This window comes from Topomyia yanbarensis, chromosome 2 (assembly GCF_030247195.1).
Source record: "Topomyia yanbarensis strain Yona2022 chromosome 2, ASM3024719v1, whole genome shotgun sequence".
Lineage (NCBI taxonomy): Eukaryota > Metazoa > Arthropoda > Insecta > Diptera > Culicidae > Topomyia > Topomyia yanbarensis.
The window spans coordinates 233,431,881-233,458,401 of record NC_080671.1 but is presented as its reverse complement, the minus strand read 5'-3'; the positions used below and the strand labels follow the sequence as shown (position 1 = coordinate 233,458,401).

Below are 26,521 nucleotides of genomic sequence, written 5' to 3'. Positions count from 1 at the left end.
AAATTTAAAAATTTAAAAATTTAAAAATTTAAAAATTTAAAAATTTAAAAATTTAAAATTTAAAAATTTAAAAATTTAAAAATTTAAAATTTAAAAATTTAAAAATTTAAAAATTTAAAAATTTAAAAATTTAAAAATTTAAAATTTAAAAATTTAAAATTTAAAAATTTAAAAATTTAAAAATTTAAAAATTTAAAAATTTAAAAATTTAAAAATTTAAAAATTTAAAAATTTAAAAATTTAAAAATTTAAAAATTTAAAAATTTAAAAATTTAAAAATTTAAAAATTTAAAAATTTAAAAATTTAAAAATTTAAAAATTTAAAAATTTAAAAATTTAAAAATTTAAAAATTTAAAAATTTAAAAATTTAAAAATTTAAAAATTTAAAAATTTAAAAATTAAAATTTAAAATTTAAAAATTTAAAAATTTAAAAATTTAAAAATTTAAAAATTTAAAAATTTAAAAATTTAAAAATTTAAAAATTTAAAAATTTAAAAATTTAAAAATTTAAAAATTTAAAAATTTAAAAATTTAAAAATTTAAAAATTTAAAAATTTAAAATTTAAAAATTTAAAAATTTAAAAATTTAAAAATTTAAAAATTTAAAAATTTAAAAATTTAAAAATTTAAAAATTTAAAAATTTAAAAATTTAAAAATTTAAAATTTAAAAATTTAAAAATTTAAAAATTTAAAAATTTAAAAATTTAAAAATTTAAAAATTTAAAAATTTAAAAATTTAAAAATTTAAAAATTTAAAAATTTAAAAATTTAAAAATTTAAAAATTTAAAAATTTAAAAATTTGAAAATTTAAAAATTTAAAAATTTAAAGATTTAAAAATTTAAAAATTTGAAAATTTAAAAATTTAAAAATTTAAATATTTAAAAATTTAAAAATTTAAAAATTTAAAAATTTAAAAATTTAAAAATTTAAAAATTTAAAAATTTAAAAATTTAAAGATTTAAAAATTTAAAAATTTAAAAATTTAAAAATTTAAAAATTTAAAAATTTAAAAATTTAAAAATTTAAAAATTTAAAAATTTAAAAATTTAAAAATTTAAAAATTTAAAAATTTAAAAATTTAAAAATTTAAAAATTTAAAAATTTAAAAATTTAAAAATTTAAAAATTTAAAAATTTAAAAATTTAAAAATTTAAAAATTTAAAAATTTAAAAATTTAAAAATTTAAAAATTTAAAAATTTAAAAATTTAAAAATTTAAAAATTTAAAAATTTAAAAATTTAAAAATTTAAAATTTAAAAATTTAAAAATTTAAAAATTTAAAAATTTAAAAATTTAAAATTTAAAAATTTAAAAATTTAAAAATTTAAAAATTTAAAAATTTAAAAATTTAAAAATTTAAAAATTTAAAAATTTAAAAATTTAAAAATTAAAAAATTTAAAAATTTAAAAATTTAAAAATTTAAAAATTTAAAAATTTAAAAATTTAAAAATTTAAAAATTTAAAAATTTAAAAATTTAAAAATTTAAAAATTTAAAAATTTAAAAATTTAAAAATTTAAAAATTTAAAAATTTAAAAATTTAAAAATTTAAAAATTAAAAATTTAAAAATTTAAAAATTTAAAAATTTAAAAATTTAAAAATTTAAAAATTTAAAAATTTAAAAATTTAAAAATTTAAAAATTTAAAAATTTAAAAATTTAAAAATTTAAAAATTTAAAAATTTAAAAATTTAAAAATTTAAAATTTAAAAATTTAAAAATTTAAAAATTTAAAATTTAAAAATTTAAAAAATTAAAAATTTAAAAATTTAAAAATTTAAAAATTTAAAAATTTAAAAATTTAAAAATTTAAAAATTTAAAAATTTAAAAATTTAAAAATTTAAAAATTTAAAAATTTAAAAATTTAAAAATTTAAAAATTTAAAAATTTAAAAATTTAAAAATTTAAAAATTTAAAAATTTAAAAATTTAAAAATTTAAAAATTTAAAAATTTAAAAATTTAAAAATTTAAAAATTTAAAAATTTAAAAATTTAAAAATTTAAAAATTTAAAAATTTAAAAATTTAAAAATTTAAAAATTTAAAAATTTAAAAATTTAAAAATTTAAAAATTTAAAAATTTAAAAATTTAAAAATTTAAAAATTTAAAAATTTAAAAATTTAAAAATTTAAAAATTTAAAAATTTAAAATTTAAAAATTTAAAAATTTAAAAATTTAAAAATTTAAAAATTTAAAAATTTAAAAATTTAAAAATTTAAAAATTTAAAAATTTAAAAATTTAAAAATTTAAAAATTTAAAAATTTAAAAATTTAAAAATTTAAAAATTTAAAAATTTAAAAATTTAAAAATTTAAAAATTTAAAAATTTAAAAATTTAAAAATTTAAAAATTTAAAAATTTAAAAATTTAAAAATTTAAAAATTTAAAAATTTAAAAATTTAAAAATTTAAAAATTTAAAAATTTAAAAATTTAAAAATTTAAAAATTTAAAAATTTAAAAATTTAAAAATTTAAAAATTTAAAAATTTAAAAATTTAAAAATTTAAAATTTAAAAATTTAAAAATTTAAAAATTTAAAAATTTAAAAATTTAAAAATTTAAAAATTTAAAAATTTAAAAATTTAAAAATTTAAAAATTTAAAAATTTAAAAATTTAAAAATTTAAAAATTTAAAAATTTAAAAATTTAAAAATTTAAAAATTTAAAAATTTAAAAATTTAAAATTTAAAAATTTAAAAATTTAAAAATTTAAAAATTTAAAAATTTAAAAATTTAAAAATTTAAAAATTTAAAAATTTAAAAATTTAAAAATTTAAAAATTTAAAAATTTAAAAATTTAAAAATTTAAAAATTTAAAAATTTAAAAATTTAAAAATTTAAAAATTTAAAAATTTAAAAATTTAAAAATTTAAAAATTTAAAAATTTAAAAATTTAAAAATTTAAAAATTTAAAAATTTAAAAATTTAAAATTTAAAAATTTAAAAATTTAAAAATTTAAAAATTTAAAAATTTAAAAATTTAAAAATTTAAAAATTTAAAAATTTAAAAATTTAAAAATTTAAAAATTTAAAATTTAAAAATTTAAAAATTTAAAAATTTAAAAATTTAAAAATTTAAAAATTTAAAAATTTAAAAATTTAAAAATTTAAAAATTTAAAAATTTAAAAATTTAAAAATTTAAAAATTTAAAAATTTAAAAATTTAAAAATTTAAAAATTTAAAAATTTAAAAATTTAAAAATTTAAAAATTTAAAAATTTAAAAATTTAAAAATTTAAAAATTTAAAAATTTAAAAATTTAAAATTTAAAAATTTAAAAATTTAAAAATTTAAAAATTTAAAAATTTAAAAATTTAAAAATTTAAAAATTTAAAAATTTAAAAATTTAAAATTTAAAAATTTAAAAATTTAAAAATTTAAAAATTTAAAAATTTAAAAATTTAAAAATTTAAAAATTTAAAAATTTAAAAATTTAAAAATTTAAAAATTTAAAAATTTAAAAATTTAAAAATTTAAAAATTTAAAAATTTAAAAATTTAAAAATTTAAAAATTTAAAAATTTAAAAATTTAAAAATTTAAAAATTTAAAAATTTAAAAATTTAAAAATTTAAAAATTTAAAAATTTAAAAATTTAAAAATTTAAAATTTAAAAATTTAAAAATTTAAAAATTTAAAAATTTAAAAATTTAAAAATTTAAAAATTTAAAAATTTAAAAATTTAAAAATTTAAAAATTTAAAAATTTAAAAATTTAAAAATTTAAAAATTTAAAAATTTAAAAATTTAAAAATTTAAAAATTTAAAAATTTAAAAATTTAAAAATTTAAAAATTTAAAAATTTAAAATTTAAAAATTTAAAAATTTAAAAATTTAAAAATTTAAAAATTTAAAAATTTAAAAATTTAAAAATTTAAAAATTTAAAAATTTAAAAATTTAAAAATTTAAAAATTTAAAAATTTAAAATTTAAAAATTTAAAAATTTAAAAATTTAAAAATTTAAAAATTTAAAAATTTAAAAATTTAAAAATTTAAAAATTTAAAAATTTAAAAATTTAAAAATTTAAAAATTTAAAAATTTAAAAATTTAAAAATTTAAAAATTTAAAAATTTAAAAATTTAAAAATTTAAAAATTTAAAAATTTAAAAATTTAAAAATTTAAAATTTAAAAATTTAAAAATTTAAAAATTTAAAAATTTAAAAATTTAAAAATTTAAAAATTTAAAAATTTAAAAATTTAAAAATTTAAAAATTTAAAAATTTAAAAATTTAAAAATTTAAAAATTTAAAAATTTAAAAATTTAAAAATTTAAAATTTTAAAATTTTAAAATTTTAAAATTTAAAAATTTAAAAATTTAAAAATTTAAAAATTTAAAAATTTAAAAATTTAAAAATTTAAAATTTAAAAATTTAAAAATTTAAAAATTTAAAAATTTAAAAATTTAAAAATTTAAAAATTTAAAAATTTAAAAATTTAAAAATTTAAAAATTTAAAAATTTAAAAATTTAAAAATTTAAAAATTTAAAATTTAAAAATTTAAAAATTTAAAAATTTAAAAATTTAAAAATTTAAAAATTTAAAAATTTAAAAATTTAAAAATTTAAAATTTTAAAATTTAAAATTTAAAAATTTAAAATTTAAAAATTTAAAATTTAAAAATTTAAAAATTTAAAAATTTAAAAATTTAAAAATTTAAAAATTTAAAAATTTAAAAATTTAAAAATTTAAAAATTTAAAAATTTAAAAATTTAAAAATTTAAAAATTTAAAAATTTAAAAATTTAAAAATTTAAAAATTTAAAAATTTAAAAATTTAAAAATTTAAAAATTTAAAAATTTAAAAATTTAAAAATTTAAAAATTTAAAATTTAAAAATTTAAAAATTTAAAAATTTAAAAATTTAAAAATTTAAAAATTTAAAATTTAAAAATTTAAAAATTTAAAAATTTAAAAATTTAAAAATTTAAAAATTTAAAAATTTAAAAATTTAAAAATTTAAAAATTTAAAAATTTAAAAATTTAAAAATTTAAAAATTTAAAAATTTAAAAATTTAAAAATTTAAAAATTTAAAAATTTAAAAATTTAAAAATTTAAAAATTTAAAAATTTAAAATTTAAAAATTTAAAAATTTAAAAATTTAAAAATTTAAAAATTTAAAATTTAAAAATTTAAAATTTAAAAATTTAAAAATTTAAAAATTTAAAAATTTAAAAATTTAAAAATTTAAAAATTTAAAAATTTAAAAATTTAAAAATTTAAAAATTTAAAAATTTAAAAATTTAAAAATTTAAAAATTTAAAAATTTAAAAATTTAAAAATTTAAAAATTTAAAAATTTAAAAATTTAAAAATTTAAAAATTTAAAAATTTAAAAATTTAAAAATTTAAAAATTTAAAAATTTAAAAATTTAAAAATTTAAAAATTTAAAAATTTAAAAATTTAAAAATTTAAAAATTTAAAAATTTAAAAATTTAAAAATTTAAAAATTTAAAAATTTAAAAATTTAAAAATTTAAAAATTTAAAAATTTAAAAATTTAAAAATTTAAAAATTTAAAAATTTAAAAATTTAAAAATTTAAAAATTTAAAAATTTAAAAATTTAAAAATTTAAAAATTTAAAAATTTAAAAATTTAAAAATTTAAAATTTAAAAATTTAAAAATTTAAAATTTAAAAATTTAAAAATTTAAAAATTTAAAAATTTAAAAATTTAAAAATTTAAAAATTTAAAAATTTAAAAATTTAAAAATTTAAAAATTTAAAAATTTAAAAATTTAAAAATTTAAAATTTAAAAATTTAAAAATTTAAAAATTTAAAAATTTAAAAATTTAAAAATTTAAAAATTTAAAAATTTAAAAATTTAAAAATTTAAAATTTAAAAATTTAAAAATTTAAAAATTTAAAAATTTAAAAATTTAAAATTTAAAAATTTAAAAATTTAAAAATTTAAAAATTTAAAAATTTAAAAATTTAAAAATTTAAAAATTTAAAAATTTAAAAATTTAAAAATTTAAAAATTTAAAAATTTAAAAATTTAAAAATTTAAAAATTTAAAAATTTAAAAATTTAAAAATTTAAAAATTTAAAAATTTAAAAATTTAAAAATTTAAAAATTTAAAAATTTAAAAATTTAAAAATTTAAAAATTTAAAAATTTAAAAATTTAAAAATTTAAAAATTTAAAAATTTAAAAATTTAAAAATTTAAAAATTTAAAAATTTAAAAATTTAAAAATTTAAAAAATTTAAAAATTTAAAAATTTAAAAATTTAAAAATTTAAAAATTTAAAAATTTAAAAATTTAAAAATTTAAAAATTTAAAAATTTAAAAATTTAAAAATTTAAAAATTTAAAAATTTAAAAATTTAAAAATTTAAAAATTTAAAAATTTAAAAATTTAAAAATTTAAAAATTTAAAAATTTAAAAATTTAAAAATTTAAAAATTTAAAAATTTAAAAATTTAAAAATTTAAAAATTTAAAAATTTAAAAATTTAAAAATTTAAAAATTTAAAAATTTAAAAATTTAAAAATTTAAAAATTTAAAAATTTAAAAATTTAAAAATTTAAAAATTTAAAATTTAAAAATTTAAAAATTTAAAAATTTAAAAATTTAAAAATTTAAAAATTTAAAAATTTAAAAATTTAAAAATTTAAAAATTTAAAAATTTAAAAATTTAAAAATTTAAAAATTTAAAAATTTAAAAATTTAAAAATTTAAAAATTTAAAAATTTAAAAATTTAAAAATTTAAAAATTTAAAAATTTAAAAATTTAAAAATTTAAAAATTTAAAAATTTAAAATTTAAAAATTTAAAAATTTAAAAATTTAAAAATTTAAAAATTTAAAAATTTAAAAATTTAAAAATTTAAAAATTTAAAAATTTAAAATTTAAAAATTTAAAAATTTAAAATTTAAAATTTAAAAATTTAAAAATTTAAAAATTTAAAAATTTAAAAATTTAAAAATTTAAAAATTTAAAAATTTAAAAATTTAAAAATTTAAAAATTTAAAAATTTAAAAATTTAAAAATTTAAAAATTTAAAAATTTAAAAATTTAAAAATTTAAAAATTTAAAAATTTAAAAATTTAAAAATTTAAAAATTTAAAAATTTAAAAATTTAAAAATTTAAAAATTTAAAAATTTAAAAATTTAAAAATTTAAAAATTTAAAAATTTAAAAATTTAAAAATTTAAAAATTTAAAAATTTAAAAATTTAAAAATTTAAAAATTTAAAAATTTAAAAATTTAAAAATTTAAAAATTTAAAATTTAAAAATTTAAAAATTTAAAAATTTAAAAATTTAAAAATTTAAAAATTTAAAAATTTAAAAATTTAAAAATTTAAAAATTTAAAAATTTAAAAATTTAAAAATTTAAAAATTTAAAAATTTAAAAATTTAAAAATTTAAAAATTTAAAAATTTAAAAATTTAAAAATTTAAAAATTTAAAAATTTAAAAATTTAAAAATTTAAAAATTTAAAAATTTAAAAATTTAAAAATTTAAAAATTTAAAAATTTAAAAATTTAAAAATTTAAAAATTTAAAATTTAAAAATTTAAAAATTTAAAAATTTAAAAATTTAAAAATTTAAAAATTTAAAAATTTAAAGATTTAAAAATTTAAAAATTTGAAAATTTAAAAATTTAAAAATTTAAATATTTAAAAATTTAAAAATTTAAAAATTTAAAAATTTAAAAATTTAAAAATTTAAAAATTTAAAAATTTAAAAATTTAAAAATTTAAAGATTTAAAAATTTAAAAATTTAAAAATTTAAAAATTTAAAAATTTAAAAATTTAAAAATTTAAAAATTTAAAAATTTAAAAATTTAAAAATTTAAAAATTTAAAAATTTAAAAATTTAAAAATTTAAAAATTTAAAAATTTAAAAATTTAAAAATTTAAAAATTTAAAAATTTAAAAATTTAAAAATTTAAAAATTTAAAAATTTAAAAATTTAAAAAATTTAAAAATTTAAAAATTTAAAAATTTAAAAATTTAAAAATTTAAAAATTTAAAAATTTAAAAATTTAAAAATTTAAAAATTTAAAAATTTAAAAATTTAAAAATTTAAAAATTTAAAAATTTAAAAATTTAAAAATTTAAAAATTTAAAAATTTAAAAATTTAAAAATTTAAAAATTTAAAAATTTAAAAATTTAAAAATTTAAAAATTTAAAAATTTAAAAATTTAAAAATTTAAAATTTAAAAATTTAAAAATTTAAAAATTTAAAAATTTAAAAATTTAAAATTTAAAAATTTAAAAATTTAAAAATTTAAAAATTTAAAAATTTAAAAATTTAAAAATTTAAAAATTTAAAAATTTAAAAATTTAAAAATTTAAAAATTTAAAAATTTAAAAATTTAAAAATTTAAAAATTTAAAAATTTAAAAATTTAAAAATTTAAAAATTTAAAAATTTAAAAATTTAAAAATTTAAAAATTTAAAAATTTAAAAATTTAAAATTTAAAAATTTAAAATTTAAAAATTTAAAAACTTAAAAATTTAAAAATTTAAAAATTTAAAAATTTAAAAATTTAAAAATTTAAAAATTTAAAAATTAAAAATTTAAAAATTTAAAAATTTAAAAATTTAAAAATTTAAAATTTAAAAATTTAAAAATTTAAAAATTTAAAAATTTAAAAATTTAAAAATTTAAAAATTTAAAAATTTAAAAATTTAAAAATTTAAAAATTTAAAAATTTAAAAATTTAAAAATTTAAAAATTTAAAAATTTAAAAATTTAAAAATTTAAAAATTTAAAAATTTAAAAATTTAAAAATTTAAAAATTTAAAAATTTAAAAATTTAAAAATTTAAAAATTTAAAAATTTAAAAATTTAAAAATTTAAAAATTTAAAAATTTAAAAATTTAAAAATTTAAAAATTTAAAAATTTAAAAATTTAAAAATTTAAAAATTTAAAAAATTTAAAAATTTAAAAATTTAAAAATTTAAAAATTTAAAAATTTAAAAATTTAAAAATTTAAAAATTTAAAAATTTAAAATTTAAAAATTTAAAAATTAAAAATTTAAAAATTTAAAAATTTAAAAATTTAAAAATTTAAAAATTTAAAAATTTAAAAATTTAAAAATTTAAAAATTTAAAAATTTAAAAATTTAAAAATTTAAAAATTTAAAAATTTAAAAATTTAAAAATTTAAAAATTTAAAAATTTAAAAATTTAAAAATTTAAAAATTTAAAAATTTAAAAATTTAAAATTTAAAAATTTAAAAATTTAAAAATTTAAAAATTTAAAAATTTAAAAATTTAAAAATTTAAAAATTTAAAAAATTTAAAAATTTAAAAATTTAAAAATTTAAAAATTTAAAAATTTAAAAATTTAAAAATTTAAAAATTTAAAAATTTAAAAATTTAAAAATTTAAAAATTTAAAAATTTAAAAATTTAAAATTTAAAAATTTAAAAATTTAAAAATTTAAAAATTTAAAAATTTAAAAATTTAAAAATTTAAAAATTTAAAAATTTAAAAATTTAAAAATTTAAAAATTTAAAAATTTAAAAATTTAAAAATTTAAAAATTTAAAAATTTAAAATTTAAAAATTTAAAAATTTAAAAATTTAAAAATTTAAAAATTTAAAAATTTAAAAATTTAAAAATTTAAAAATTTAAAAATTTAAAAATTTAAAAATTTAAAAATTTAAAAATTTAAAAATTTAAAAATTTAAAAATTTAAAAATTTAAAAATTTAAAAATTTAAAAATTTAAAAATTTAAAAATTTAAAAATTTAAAAATTTAAAAATTTAAAAATTTAAAAATTTAAAAATTTAAAAATTTAAAAATTTAAAATTTAAAAATTTAAAAATTTAAAAATTTAAAAATTTAAAAATTTAAAAATTTAAAATTTAAAAATTTAAAGATTTAAAAATTTAAAAATTTAAAAATTTAAAAATTTAAAAATTTAAAAATTTAAAAATTTAAAAATTTAAAAATTTAAAAATTTAAAAATTTAAAAATTTAAAAATTTAAAAATTTAAAAATTTAAAAATTTAAAAATTTAAAAATTTAAAAATTTAAAAATTTAAAAATTTAAAAATTTAAAAATTTAAAAATTTGAAGATTTAAAAATTTGAAGAATTAAAAATTTATAAATTTAGAAATTTAAAAATTTAAAAGAATTACGAATTTCAAAATCTAAGGATTTAAAGATTTTAAATATTAAGAAGGCTAAAGCTTTAAAAATTTAAAATAGTAGAACTTTAAAATTTAATTATTTTGAAATTTAAAAAACATTGAGAATTTAAAAATGCAAATGAATAAAAATTTGAAAATTTAAAAATTGAAGGATCGAAAAATTTTAAAAATAGAAATTTTAAAAGATCTTTATATTTTTAAAATTTTGAGGCATGAAAATTTAATAAAAATAAATATTGATGTTTTTTTTTTGTTTATTTTAGGAACTTTGCAACCATAGTCATTTAGGTCCGTCGATAATTAGTAAACATTGCAAATTTACTATGTTGATATCAAATTTTATCAAACAGATTAATTTCTTTGAAGAACTGAATTACTATTTTCCCTCTTTCCTGGTCGTCTGCCAGGGCTTCTCGCACGTTCGCCGTTAGTCGTGTTCGTATTCGCTCTTCGTTGAGTGCAGCACAGTTTCACTGAAAGAATATCGTCGCAGAATTGGCATCGGGGTGCTTCGGTTTTCTCGAGCAAATAGCCATGTGTAAGAGCTGTGTGACCTATTCGTAATCTGGATAGTTTCACACTCTCCTGTCGGTTTTCTCCTATTTCCTGTGTAAAAGGTTTAACGGTATTTTTAATTTCACGTAGTTTGTTGTGCTTCTCTTGTTCCCAGCTACTTTGCCACCTCCAATATATGCGGTTCTTTAAAGCGGTTTTGAATTCGTTTGTGTCAACGAAATCGTAGCCCATTCGAGCGGATTTTAAGGCATGTTTCGCCTCTTGGTCCGCCTTTTCGTTCCCTGCAATACCGATGTGGCTTGGGACCCCAGCATACAATCACCTCGATACCTTTTGTTCCTTGCTCGCGCATACAGCGCGCCAACTTTGTTCTTCCACCTGCTGGTTGTTTTTCGCATTTCTAAAGATGATAGTACGCTCATGGAGTCAGTACATATGACGTAAACTCCAACCTGCTGCTGGTTAACCACCCATTCTAGTGCATCCTTCACTGCCACACTTTCGGCGGTGAATATGCTACACATGTGGTGTATCCTTTTTTTTTGATTACCAGGTCTCCTATACCCACACCTGTCCTCAGTCTTCAATCCATCTGTGTAAATGTACTGGTGGATACGGTATTTCGTACTTTTCAACTTTTTGAATAGCAGTCGTAATTCAGCTGGATTCGCACCGTGCTTCACGTTCTTGAACATGCTCTTGTTTGTCGGTATCTTCCTCTTTTCCCAAGTGGCAGTGCTTGGGAGCGTAAATATTTTTAGCTTTGGTATGCTGATTTTAAGGTCTTGCAGAACGTTATTTCCTCGGACTCTCGTTGAGCTGGATCCTTTGCTGACAGTTGGCTCTCACTTCCTCTACGTATTTTCGGAACTGTAGGCTCTGGTCGAAAATCATTCCAAGGCACCTGTGGCTGTTTTCTCGGGGGATAAGTGTACCGTTCAGTAGTAATGTGTTCGGGTTGCATGGTTTACGAGAACGCAGGTTCCTAAAGATAAATGTTGCGCTTTTTTCAGCACATATTTTGAACCCGGTTTCCGCTTCCCATTTTTCGACCGTTTTCAAAGCGATTTGCAGCTGGTGTTTGGCAGCTTTTGCGCTCTCTCCACTGGCAATTAGGACTATGTCGTCGGAATATATAAGGCACTTTACATTTGGAGGCAGATATTGAGTAATAGTGTCGATTGCAATCAGGAACATGCTTACGCTTAACACCGATCCATGGCAAAGTCCTGTTTCCATAACTTTTTCGTTGGACAACACTCCATTCGCTAGGACTCTAAAGGTCCTGACGCTTAAATTTTTTTTCCAGAAACCTTAGCATCTCGCCTCCAATACTCCACACGTTTAGCCTATGAAGGATGAGCCTCCTCCAGGTTGTATTATAGGCTTTGGAGACGTCCAGGAAAACCACTTGCGCATACTGGTTTTTTGACATCGCTTTTCTGATTTCATCCTCCATTTCCGCTAGATGACCAACAGTGGTTCGACCTTTCCTGAATGCGTACTGGTGAGAATTGAGCAACTTTCTGGATTCAAGCAGATGAACTAGGCGGTTGTTTATCATTCGCTCGAACACCTTGTCCATACAGCTGTTGTGATATATGGGTCTATAGCTTCGAGAGCTGGTGCGCTCACCTTTCCCCTTGTAAATCGGCACCACTATCGTCCACTCAGTAGGAAAAATCGATTCTGACCACAACAGGTTGTATGCGTATGCGGATCATCGCATAGTGAACATCGTCAGGACCTGGTGAGGACCCGCGTAGTCCTTCCAGCGCTTCTTCCAGCTCGTGAAGCTTGTAGGCTTGGTTGTATTCAGCTTCCGGTTGGTTTGGGATGTTCAGGCAATTAGCTTCGCTGTGTTTCTTTCGTTCCAGGAATTCCAACTCATACGCTGCGTTACTTAATGTTTCTTCGAAAGAGTTTCCCAAAAGTTCTGCAATTGCTGTATCCTCGGTAGCGGTATGTCCATTCAGCGTTATGGCGTTGATACGGTGTCGCTTTTTCTTTTTCCCTGTATCTGACGGTATTTGCTCCACATGTCTTTAGTAGGGGTTTGAGCGTTGAAAAAACTATTAGCCGTCTTTTCCCAGCACGCTTTCTGTGCCTTTTCGACTGCCTCTCTGGCGGAGTTTCTAGCCATACGATATGCTTTGGAAAGCTCTTCTTTTGGCTCAACTTGGTCGTTGAACGATTTCAATTTTCTTAAAGCCTTTTTCCTGGCTTTAATCTTAGAATATATGTCATCATTCCACCAATGAACGCATTTATTCCCAGTGTGGCCTTTTGTTTTTGTAATAGATTCCAGAGCAGATTTGAGTATCTGCTGCGTGATTTCGTCGATTTGATCTGCGGTGTCGTCTTTCTGTTCGAAATTTACCAGGGATTGGTGCAATTCCCAATTGGCCTCTTCAATTTTCCATTTCGCTCGCGTCTTTTGTCTCCGTAGCTCTCGGTAGGTAATGATCATTGGTATGTGATCACTACCGTGAGAGTCATCGTATGTGGACCAGTCCAACATTCCTGCTAGATCCATCGAACATCAGGCAATATCGATGCAAGATAAAGTATCCGTAGCGTGTGTTCAGCACAGTTAAATCCCTCTGCTCTACGAAGTCCACTATAATCTGTCCATGTGCGCTAATGTGGGTGGACCCCCAAAGAGGGTGGTCGATCATCATTTCCAGTTCTGCTTTGCTCGTGTTTAGTCGCTGGGTGTTCCAGGAGATTACTGACAGTGGTTGTGTTGTTTTTCTGGAAGTTTTCTCGCTGCGGTTGGCAGAACGTCCGAGTGACAGCCGGAGCACAGGTTGGGGTATAGCGTCCTCGCCCCCGTCCTCTGGATCCTTCTCTCCTTCTAGGAGTGGGGAGGCTACTTTCTCTTCGCTCTGCCCCAACCAACCTGAATCTTCTATCGCAACGCTGTTTTGTTCATCGGGTCTATTGTACAGTACTGCTTGTAAAAATGAAGTTTGCATATCGTAGTTGGCTTTGTCGTTGTTGTTAATCTCGTATCCGTTGTCGGTGCTAATATCCTCGCCGCAAGTTTCACCATGTGTGGATTTATTTTTGCTAGCCATTTCAGTGTTTGCGAGGTCTACCTCTACCTCTCTTGACATCTTTTCCAGTCTTTGGGATTGCTCCCATCGATTTTTCGTCAGCACTTCCTCGCAGGTCTGTTTCGCTGTCCGTTCCTTGGATTTTACGTTTGGCAGTTGATGTTTTCGAATTCTCGTTCTTTTTTACTCTGTCTTCCTTGGAATCGCGTGAATCAGACATCGTCTGGTCCTGTTCGTAATCCGATATCTCGAGGTGCTCGATGTTTTTCATTTTCCTCATTTCTTCCAGTTCTTTTTTCATTTTGTTGAATTCGGCCATAATGTTTCGCATCTGGGTGAGTTCGCTGCGCAGCTTTTGGATTTCGAGGTCCTTTTCTGTCTCCTTTGACATTGCTTTAAGTTTAAGAATTTCTTCTCTCAACATCTGTATTTCGTTGTCCTTCCTTAAATTTTACAGTCTATCCTGTGCACTGCAAACTGCTGCGAAGGAATGCTGTCCATGCTGTTTATTATACTCCTTCCTGGCTTCACCAAACCAAACACCACTTCTCAATTTTCAGTTTTATTACCTTCTCTTCTTTGATATACATTGTACACGTTCTGCTGGTAGGCGAGTGGCTACCTTGGCAATTTTTGCAATGTGGTTTCTCTTTGCAGGCATCTTTTTCAAGCTTGTGGGCCCCTGAACAGTTTTGGCACGCAGCATTGTTGGGGTATTTGTCTTTCGTGTGACCGTAATTGCAGCAGTTATAACAAATCATTGGATTTGGTAGAACTCGCGTGTTTCCACTCGGAGAGGGCCAAAGTATACGTGCTTGGGGAACGTAGTTACATGGAATGTGAGGATAAATGTGGGCGTGTTCACTTGTGTATTTTCTACTCGTCTCGTGATTCTACGGATATCGATTACTCCTAGCGGTGCCAGCTCTTCCATCAGAATGTCTGTCGATACATGAATGGCATCTCGGCAACTCAGCACGCAGCGTATTCGTTTTAGCGTTGGGTGGGAATCTACTACAACCTCTGTGCCATCTATCAATTTGTTCATTTCCATTAGCTTTTTCGCTTTTTCCACATTCCTCGTTTTTAGGACATAGTTGCTACCCCTCTCCTCTGTGTGGGCAGATTCAATTTTTCCTCCGCAGGTGTTTTCTATAGACTTGCCGATAATAAACAGGTTTTTTTTGGTAGTATCCCTTCTCCGGCTGCACGTAGTTGCATTATTATTCGTTGACCGTGCATGCCAGAGTGGTCCATCCACTCAGGCATCGTTCGTTCGTTGGCGTTTCCTGTACTGGATTCAGGCGGATCACCTGGCGGTGGGTACCCCAATGAGATGGCACTTGCTGACGCCATTCTGTCAGCAAGCCCTGTCGGGAATCGTGATTGACGACGATCAGCACAGCAGGTTTTTAATAAACCGGTGTCTTAACGAGTGCTTCGGAAACGTTCTTGCCTAGGCAAGTAACGTCTACCCTTTAACCTAGTTTTAATCTGATCCACCCAAGGGTTAAAGGTACTGATGGTCAGTTATGCGACTCCGCCGAGGCGAATGGCGACTACGCTTTTTCCTACAACTATCCCGGCCAAGCGTTAGAAGGGCCGACATAGGAACGTTTTAACCTCGTTAATGTATCCTGCCCAATACGTTCAAAGGTTCTGACAGGTACAATGCGCACCAGCGCAAAAAAAATTAAATGTGGTTTCTTGGTACTTTGTTCGTACTCGCAAACACGTGGTCCACCGCAATCGGCTTCTGCTTTGATGCGTCCAACGGTCGAAGGCAGGTGGCTCTCTGAGTGACAGAGAGCTCTGTTTTGTTGGAGCTTTCAATTGCGACTGGCTGTGGGCGGGCAGAATTTAGTTGCATACAATGTTGCAAGCAAGCCTGCGAAAGCTAATCTTGTTGGTCTTGTATGGGTGCGTACTTTGCTTCACTGACAGATCAGCTGACTAGTGTTTTCTCCAGCTGAGTGAAAGCGGGACGCGTGGTTCGATTTCACTCTTATACACACGGAGCAACGCGCACTCCGTAATCTCCAACTTCACCGCCTGTTGAACTATTATCACCACTACGATTTATCACCGAACTCGACTGGGAAGAACTCGAAAATAAGAATCGAAAAACTAACGAAACTCAGTACTGCTTTACCGTGGCACTAATATAAACAGATCTGATTGATGTTTTAAAATTTTTAAGATTATAAGGTTTTTAAATTTAGAAACCTAAGAATTTTTTCCAGTAAAAATATTATATATATATATATATATATATATATATATATATATATATATATATATATATATATATATATATATATATATATATATATATATATATATATATATATATATATATATATATATATATATATATATATATATATATATATATATATATATATATATATATATATATATTTGAGTGCCCAGAAAAATAAAGAATTTTTGAAAACTCACTCGGCCCACCACTGAGTCAATTCCTAGTCCCACCAGGAGCACTTGCTTTAAATTTGAAGCAAATCGGACAAGTCTAGCTACCGGACCAACGTGCCTGAAGTTTGTATGGTATTTTTCGACAATTTACATGGAGAAAACCCACTGGCTCGCATTTTCACCGCTAGGTAGCACTGTATGCATCGTATTATCACTGTAAGTGAAAATAAGAAAGATAATTTAATTGTCTACAACTTTGTCGAAGACTGCTAGTCAATCCGGGTTTGTTGAAAGAAGTTATTAAACTTTTAGCGAAGTGATGTCGGAGTCAGTTTTGCATGGGGCCTAGCAGTACATGGTAGTGTATCAGTACTAGGTTCTAACAAACTAAACATTTTTGTGGAATAATGGTTAGATTTAGCTGAATAGTATGTTAGGAAGAATTGCAGTACATAATACGAATTATGTTTTGGTTAGAAAATTTTAGTTCCACCTGTGACCGCATAGATGGCGCCAACACTAACTTTTTAACGGAGAGAGACAAAATATCGAGATGTTTGGAAGAATTACTGCAAAAGGCTTGTTCTACAACTTTGTAGAAGACACCTAATTTCTATCTCTCTCTGTTGAAAAGTTAGTGTTGGCGTCATCTATGCGGTCACAGGTGGAACTAAAATTTTCTAACCAAAACATAACTCGTATTATGTACTACAATTATTACGACCATACTATTGAGCTAAATCTAACCATTATTCCACAAAATGTTTAGTTTGTTAGAACCTAGTACTGATACACTACAATGTACTGCTAGGCCCCATGCAAAACTGACTCAGACATCACTTCATTAAAAGTACAATAACTTTTCTTGTTCGAGTCTGATCGCTTTGCAGTCTTCAACAAAGTTATAGATAATAGAATTATCTTCTTAAGTTTCACTTTTGGTGATAATCTGATGTATACAGTGCCACCTAGCGGGGAAAATGTGCGAAAGTGGGTTTTCTTTATGTAAATTGTCGAAAAATCCCATACAAACATCAAGCACGTTGGTCCGGTAGCTAGACTTGTTCAATTTGGCTCAAATTTGGAGCAGACACTCCTGGTGGGACTAGGAATCGACTCAGGGGATTTTTTTTCTGTCGCTCTAATATATATATATATATATATATATATATATATATATATATATATATATATATATATATATATATATATATATATATATATATATATATATATATATATATATATATATATATATATATATATATATATATATATATATATATATATATATATATATATATATATATATATATATATATATATATATATATATATATATATATATATATATATATATATATATATATATATATATATATATATATATATATATATATATATATATATATATATTACGGTTTAGTCCACTGTGTAAAACTGAAGGTGGCAATCAAAATAAAAAAAAGTTCATTCTTTTAGGAAAATAAATTATTGCACAATATATGAAAACATGTACATACCTGGTTGAATATGAGGAAAATGTAGTCTAACGGTATCGATGAAATCAAATCAAGAAAAAACCATGTTTTCAAATAATGTTTTGCGATAAGCTTAGGATCTAATATCACTTGTTCGGCGTTATCTTGTTGCATAATGCCTGGAAATATAAGTTAAATAGGTGTTAGTCGAGATATCTAACCTGTTTCAAAATAAAACATTCAAATGCTAACAAATAGGATAGAAATGGAACAATATCTGGAATAAACTGCTTGAACTTCATTTAAACAATGGCATCGAAGCGGTTTCACAAAGCTATCGTTATGGTTATAGTATTTATAAAATATCTGCAATACTTTCCTTCATATTATTAAATGGTTACATATCTCTATAAGCCCGAAAATGCGGAATGTTTTGATTTTCATAAAAGTAAGCAGCAATAATTTTAATACATCAAAGTTATAGTTTTTGAAAGTAGATTTTTCAGAGAAGGTTAATCCATCTAGCAGTGAGATGAGACATTTCCTCCATATATCACTGTTGGATAATTAATTTGCAGAACTCATGCGAAATAGGCAAACAACTGGATCTCAGTTTTCAGTTCTGCACGAGAAAAAGGATTTATTGAAACACGTTCAAGCTTCAACCACAGAATGTCATACACTTTTTTAGACTTTTGTGAAATTTCCATGGAAATATTTCATTTCTAAACGACTTATGATTTTTTACATTTACGTTTTAAAGATTCATCATAATAACCCAAAATTGAAGTAATCTATAGATTCTTGAATTGTCTCGTAATTTTAACCACCCTTGCAAATCCAAAATTTATTAGATTTGACCATGTTACAGAAGATTGCATTAAGTGACTCAGACAAAAAAAAAATCGTCGGATTTTTTTCGTGCGACTTCCTATGATTATGATGTGAAAGTAAGTGCTCATACTAATTACAATACACATTAGTTAATTTTTTTAATAAATTGCGAAAATATATAATAAAAAGTACACTGTGGTTGTCGAATTCGAAAAAAGTAGTTAATGTAGTTAATGGGTGATCACAGTTCTTCTCAGAAGCATTTGAATAAGTCTGGGGAATTAGCAACCGAGAAAGCTTTGGACATGTAGTGGGACACTAGCAGTGATACGTTCACATTCGAAATTCCGCAACGATGCAAGCACGAGCTGTTATCTGGACAGGAAGCCCCAACCAAACGAAAGGTGCTGTGGAATGATGGAATCTTCAGCGATACCCCAACGGTTTACATCATGCAGGTGATGATGTTCGGTGCGAGTTGTTCTCCAAGCAGCGTACAGTACGTCAAGAACCTAAACGCCGGTCGATTTAAGAACAAGTTTCCGGAAGCAGTGGAGGCGATCTGCAACGGAACTTACGTCGACGATATGCTTTGTAGCGTTGAAACGGAAGAAGAGGCGGTGAAAGTCGCGCAGGATGTACAGTTCATACACGCTGAAGGAGGGTTTGAAATTCGAGGATGGTTGTCGAATTCGATAAAAGTAGTTAATGTCATGGGTGATCACAAATCTTCTCAGAAAGATTTGAATAAGTCTGGGAAATTAGCAATCAAGAAAGTACTGGGCATGTGGTGGGATACTAGCAGTGATACGTTCACATTCAAAATTCCGCAACGATGCAAGCACGAGCTGTTATTTGGACAGGAAGCCCCAACCAAACGAGAGGTGCTGCGAATCCTCATGTCAGTCTACGATCCCATTGGGCTTCTCGCAAACGTGCTGATGTTCTTAAAAGTTCTACTTCAAGATATCTGGCGTTCTAATGTGGGCTGGGACGAACCGATTGCAGATCAGCAACTCGAGAAGTGGAGAACATGGCTCAGTGTGTTACACAACGTTGAGACAGTTTCCGTTCCTCGGTGTTATCGAACGATGACCACGTCGTCAGCCAATTCTAACGAAATCCAACTGCATTTCTTCGTCGATGCAAGCGAAAAGAAATACGCAGAAGTCGCGTACTTTAGGTACGAAGAGGGCAACACGATAGAGTGTGCTTTCGTCACTGAAACGCATCGAATAGCAGTACAAAAGCGGTTTTTTAACTGATTCGAGAGATGTCCTTTGTTGGTTACGTTCGGATCACAGGAAATACAGCAGGTACGTCGGTGCCAGAGTAGGCTAAATTTGGTAAAAATGAAAATTGCAGATGAAGGCACTTTTCTGATCTTTCGCAATCAAGCCGGTGCACAGTGGGGCGAAACTGAAAAACCGACTTTATCCACCTAGCAGTGAGATGAGACATTTCTTACACATTTCACTATTGGATTAGTTTGCAGAACTCACGAGAAGTAGGCACCCAACTACAGGTGGGATGAAAAGAGTTTCTAGTCTTGCACGAATAAAATCTCGAATAAACTGAATAAATTATAGAAATCAACAAAACGACCAAAATAAAAAAGTAAAGCAAAAAATGAAATAATAGGTTTTTAAATTCATAAAATAGTTAGAAAAATTAATTTAAATCAAAATTACAAAATACACGAATCAAATAAGATTAGGTTATTAAATAAAAATTAAGATTATATTTGGAAATAGTTATAAGATTTTTAAAATAAATTGACTCATACTAACAACTTGAATGACATACAACCAATGACTGAACATGAAATGCATAAAATTAAAGATATGAATAAAATTAATCAAAAGAATCAAATGAATGAATCAAATGAATCAAATGAATCAAACGAATCAAATGAATCAAATGAATCAAATGAATCAAATGAATCAAATGAATCAAATGAATCAAATGAATCAAATGAATCAAATGAATCAAATGAATCAAATGAATCAAATGAATCAAATAAATCAAATGAATCAAATGAATCAAATGAATCAAATGAATCAAATGAATCAAATGAATCAAATGAATCAAATGAATCAAATGAATCAAATGAATCAAATGAATCAAATGAATCAAATGAATCAAATGAATCAAATGAATCAAATGAATCAAATGAATCAAATGAATCAAATGAATCAAATGAATCAAATGAAGCAAATGAATCAAATGAATCACATGAATCAAATGAATCAAATAAATCAAATGAATCAAATGAATCAAATGAATCAAATGAATCAAATGAATCAAATGAATCAAATGAATCAAATGAATCAAATGAATCAAATGAATCAAATGAATCAAATGAATCAAATGAATCAAATGAATCAAATGAATCAAATGAATCAAATGAATCAAATGAATCAAATGAATCAAATGAATCAAATGAATCAAATGAATCAAATGAATCAAATGAATCAAATGAATCAAATGAATCAAATGAATCAAATGAATCAAATGAATCAAATGAATCAAATGAATCAAATGAATCAAATGAATCAAATGAATCAAATGAATCAAATGAATCAAATGAATCAAATGAATCAAATGAATCAAATGAATCAAATGAATCAAATGAATCAAATGAATCAAATGAATCAAATGAATCAAATGAATCAAATGAATCAAATGAATCAAATGAATCAAATAAATCAAATGAATCAAATGAATCAAATGAATCAAATGAATCAAATGAATCAAATGAATCAAATGAATCAAATGAATCAAATGAATCAAATGAATCAAATGAATCAAATGAATCAAATGAATCAAATGAATCAAATGAATCAAATGAATCAAATGAATCAAATGAATCAAATGAATCAAATGAATCAAATGAATCAAATGAATCAAATGAATCAAATGAATCAAATGAATCAAATGAATCAAATGAATCAAATGAATCAAATGAATCAAATGAATCAAATGAATCAAATGAATCAAATGAATCAAATGAATCAAATGAATCAAATGAATCAAATGAATCAAATGAATCAAATGAATCAAATGAATCAAATGAATCAAATGAATCAAATGAATCAAATGAATCAAATGAATCAAATGAATCAAATGAATCAAATGAATCAAATGAATCAAATGAATCAAATGAATCAAATGAATCAAAAGAATCAAAAGAATCAAATGAATCAAATGAATCAAATGAATCAAATGAATCAAATGAATCAAATGAATCAAATGAATCAAATGAATCAAATGAATCAAATGAATCAAATGAATCAAATGAATCAAATGAATCAAATGAATCAAATGAATCAAATGAATCAAATGAATCAAATGAATCAAATGAATCAAATGAATCAAATGAATCAAATGAATCAAATGAATCAAATGAATCAAATGAATCAAATGAATCAAATGAATCAAATGAATCAAATGAATCAAATGAATCAAATGAATCAAATGAATCAAATGAATCAAATGAATCAAATGAATCAAATGAATCAAATGAATCAAATGAATCAAATGAATCAAATGAATCAAATGAATCAAATGAATCAAATGAATCAAATGAATCAAATAAATCAAATGAATCAAATGAATCAAATGAATCAAATGAATCAAATGAATCAAATGAATCAAATGAATCAAATGAATCAAATGAATCAAATGAATCAAATGAATCAAATGAATCAAATGAATCAAATGAATCAAATGAATCAAATGAATCAAATGAATCAAATGAATCAAATGAATCAAATGAATCAAATGAATCAAATGAATCAAATGAATCAAATGAATCAAATGAATCAAATGAATCAAATGAATCAAATGAATCAAATGAATCAGATGAATCAGATGAATCAGATGAATCAGATGAATCAAATGAATCAAATGAATCAAATGAATCAAATGAATCAAATGAATCAAATGAATCAAATGAATCAAATGAATCAAATGAATCAAATGAATCAAATGAATCAAATGAATCAAATGAATCAAATGAATCAAATGAATCAAATTAATCAAATGAATTCATTCATTGAATACAATGAATCAAATTAATGAAATGGATCAAATGAATAAAAAGAATGGATGAACAAAATGAATAAAGTAAAAAATAAATGAAATGCATAAATAAAACAAACGAATCAAATAAACAAAATGAACTGAGGTGATAAAATGAATAAAATGAAGGAAATGAGCAGAATAAAATGCATTGATTGATATGAAAAATTAAACAATGGTAAAAGGTTATAAATCAATATAAAGAAATAAATTTAATCAAATAAATTATTTGGATGAAGTGATCAAAACTGAAAAAGTAGTCAGATTATTAAAATGAAGAAACTGAACAAAATGAATAAACTGGAAAAAAATGAATAAAATGCATACAATGAAAACAATGAATAAAATAAGTTAAATCAATGATGTGAGTAAAATGCACAAAAAGAATAAACTGATCAGAGTGAATCCAAAGAATGAAACGAATAAAATAAGTAAAATGAACGCAGATGAACAAAACGAATAAAAAGATGCTGAATGAAATAATTAATTGAAATGAAATGGTCATATATTTGAAGCTAGAAACATTTTTGAATAAAGAAAATGAATAAACCGGATTGTACGAATTTGAGAGCCATTGCATCAGAAAGTTTTGAAATGTTTTTGAAAATACCATCTTCTGAGAAAAGGCTGATAAATATGCAATGGATTTTCTAGGGCTTCCATCTTTTTTTGGTTTTATTCTTTTTGTTTTCATGCTTCTTTACTAGACGCGTCGTTTTAAGATTATCTGGTGTTTCTACTTTATTGTTGGACCTTAATTAGTTATCAGGAACCTGGAACGTTCAATTTGCTTTGGAATTCGAAGTTTACTTTTTGGTCACATATTCCCGAAAAAAAGATTTATGTATTTAATCGAATTTACTGGTCCAGTATTTTAACGCGCAATTGAATATAGCAAAGTTAGACAAGGTCACATGTGCTTTCAAGCCCCTTGAACAGAGACCGACAGGAAGATGCGATTCGTGAATGAGACAGGTAGATATTTCAAAGTTTTTATTTGCATTGAAGTAAATAGTGTGAAATGTCTAGGCTATGTCGATAGCATAAAAGCCATGCATTCAGTTGATTGCAATGCAGTCTCTTTCCATTCATCCTTATAGCTTTCATATTGTTTCGTTCGGAATTCTCGTGCAGGAAATATGGATAATTAAGTCCTATACAGACCAATACTGTGAAAAAAGATGGGTGGGTAATGTCTAGTACATAACCAGAGTGTCGTGACTACTCGTTTGACTTGTAATTCAAATCGAATGGTACTCAATGAAATATGTGGGAATGTTTCAAGTTATTCTTTATAATAATTATGGTGGTTCTGAAAAGAACCTTTGTTGTTGGCGTCTGCGTTGATAGGGGATGCGCTGGATGCTAAGCTCGTTGAGACATTCATTCATGAAATGAACAAATTTCATATTTTCTTGCTTTGAAATATCAATGTTAAAATCTCTCGAAACAACCATCGGAATCTTTTTCCTAGCGTACAGAAATGAACACGCTTAGCGAAAAACTAGGGGCGGGTAATGTCCGGGACATAACCGCGATGATCATATTCTTAAAATTCTGCGTGTATCTCTTTCAAATGGCTAAAGTTCAATTCACCGGTCATTAAGTTCGATTCACCGGGCTCTGCGAAATTTTCCTGGAAATCCCGTTCGTTAGTATATTCAGTAAAACAATTTTATTACCGACTTCTCCGCATTGAATACAGGTCAATAATTTCATATAATGATTTCAACAAGCAGACAATGTACATGTATGACAGGTGGGAGTGTTCTGAAGTGGTTTTAGTGGAGGTAACAACATAAAATCATGTATTGGACATTTTACAATGATTCTCCTTAACCCTGCAAGACCACGGGGTTGGCAGCAGAGGGTTAAGTTGTTTTGAAGAGATGACAGTTAATATATGATAACTAAAAATATAAAATTGTTCTATAAATTGCAAAGTTATTGCCGCGTTGACCTGAATATTTGTCATTTCATTCATATAGGAACAACCATTGAAATTATGTCAATTTATGCTTTGCAAGATTTGAAATAACTTCGAAGTGTGGTCACGACACCCCTGTTATGTCATATACATTACCAACCCATCTTTTCATCATTCGTTTTGGTGTTGCTTTTGCTTAGTGGCACAGTTGCCACATTCACTGATTTTCTTAGAAGGATTTGCAAAAACCTTCGGGTTTGTAGATTAGAAAAACATTTTCTTATGATTCACTGGTAAAAGTACAGAATTAACAAGCGCAAACTTAGTACTAGTTAATAAAAGAAACTTTCTAATTAAATTCTTTTTCCATTTTGCATTCGTCCTAATAAGGACGGTTTGTAGATAACTATGTTGATACAAGACGAGAATCTTTTGAAACAATTCAAACCTTGCTGACGATTGTTTTTTCTGCGTACATACATATGATCTTTCCCCTTTCGCAGCTCACACCGAATGAGTACGCTTTGCAGCCTTCGATGTTTTGGTGGCATTTTTAGTGGCAGTTACTACCGCCTTTTCACTGACTGCGTTTCTTAGCCTTTGGCTTTTTGGCCTTCTCACTGCCACCACCGTTTTTCTTCTCTCCGGTGGTAGCCGATTTGATTGGTCGTCCGATGCAGCTTCTCACGACCACGCACGTCTGTTATGCATTGCGTCTTACACACGTCTGGCTTTGAGAAAAGCTGCGACACCCCTATTTATAGGTTTTCTCATTAATGTTGAACGTTTTCCTTCCGATTTATGAAACAAGATTGGCAATCAGTTTAGTACAAGAAAAGTTATTAAGGTTCAAAATGTACGTAACGCTTTCGCTAATATGCACTACTATCACTTTCTCGCTCGTTCTCGTGGCGTGCATGAGCCTTTCCTTTCCGTCCGGCTTCTAATGGCTTAACAAAAACTAATATGCTGGCTTTCCCCCACCAACTGCTCTCGTCAAGCAACCCAATACGAATAATCATAGGAACAAACATGTAGTGGACCTATATATAAACTTTGCATTATTTTATTGTTCATTTGCTGCACCATATTCACGGCTCTGTGCGGGATGGGCACTCACTTTTCCGAGTCGTTTTCGAATGATTTTTCAAAACGCTATTTTTCCGTTGATAATGAATGTCCTACATATTCCAAAATTTAATACAACATTGGTACAAATATTTTCGACAAAATGCCGAAGAAATTGACTAAATCCATTCAGTACAACAAAAGATATAAGCGTTCAAAATCTTACATCATTTTTCTTCCGAAATTTTGAAAAGGGGCCCCTATATTGAAAGGTAAGTCGTTAGTCACGACAAAAAATGGTTCAAACTACTCAGTATATCCAAATATGGACGACGATAAGTTAGAAGACACATTGTAGTTGCATCCCCCATCGAGAGTGGATACTTTGGGAGACTTCTTTTCCTGGATCTAATTTGTGGATATTTTTGGTCTTTGATCCGTTATTTCTCATGAAAGTTCGTACCAATACAACGAATGTGCAGCTGATACAACTCATGGTTTATTCGCCTGTGCCACGTTCCGTCTTCCATCTGCACTCCACCATAGATGGTACGCAACACCTTTTGTTCGAAAACTCCAAGGGCGCGGTGGTCCTCAACGAACATAGTACAGGTCTCGTGGCCGCAGAGGACCACCGATCTAATCAGCGTCTTGTAGATAATCAACAGAAGTATGTGGCCACCTTCCTTCATAGCTGGAATTGGTTTCTGAGGTTTCTTAAGAACTTTAGAAAGTTTCCAGAAAGGTTTAGAATTTGGCTTGATTTGTTCAACCTCTTTCGCGAAATTTTCATTTCTTAAGAGTGTGAGTCTATGCTTAATTTCTTTTTGTAGATCCTGATAGATACATTTCATAGCAGGATCACGAGAACGTTGATATTGACGTCTTCAAACATTCTTCAAGCGAATCAGAAGTTGAAGATCGTCGTCAATAATAGGAGTAATTAATTTTTTCTGTGTTGTTGGTACTGATAAATTTCTAGCATCAACTATAG

General features: G+C 22.3%; 1 protein-coding gene across 9 annotated transcripts in view; it reads right to left on the bottom strand.

Annotated features, from left to right (window-relative positions):
* The window catches only part of LOC131678338 (putative uncharacterized protein DDB_G0282133), a 2,723,618-nt gene that overhangs the window by 1,753,308 nt on the left and 943,789 nt on the right, over positions 1 to 26,521 (bottom strand). For all 9 annotated transcript variants that reach the window (XR_009303629.1, XM_058958408.1, XM_058958411.1 and 6 more), the window contains one exon: positions 17,658 to 17,794. Coding sequence is in view for 8 of the 9 variants with exons in the window: in XM_058958408.1 (XP_058814391.1) it covers positions 17,658 to 17,794 (137 nt within the window). In the remaining variant the exon portion in view is untranslated. The remainder of the gene's footprint in view (positions 1 to 17,657; positions 17,795 to 26,521) is intronic.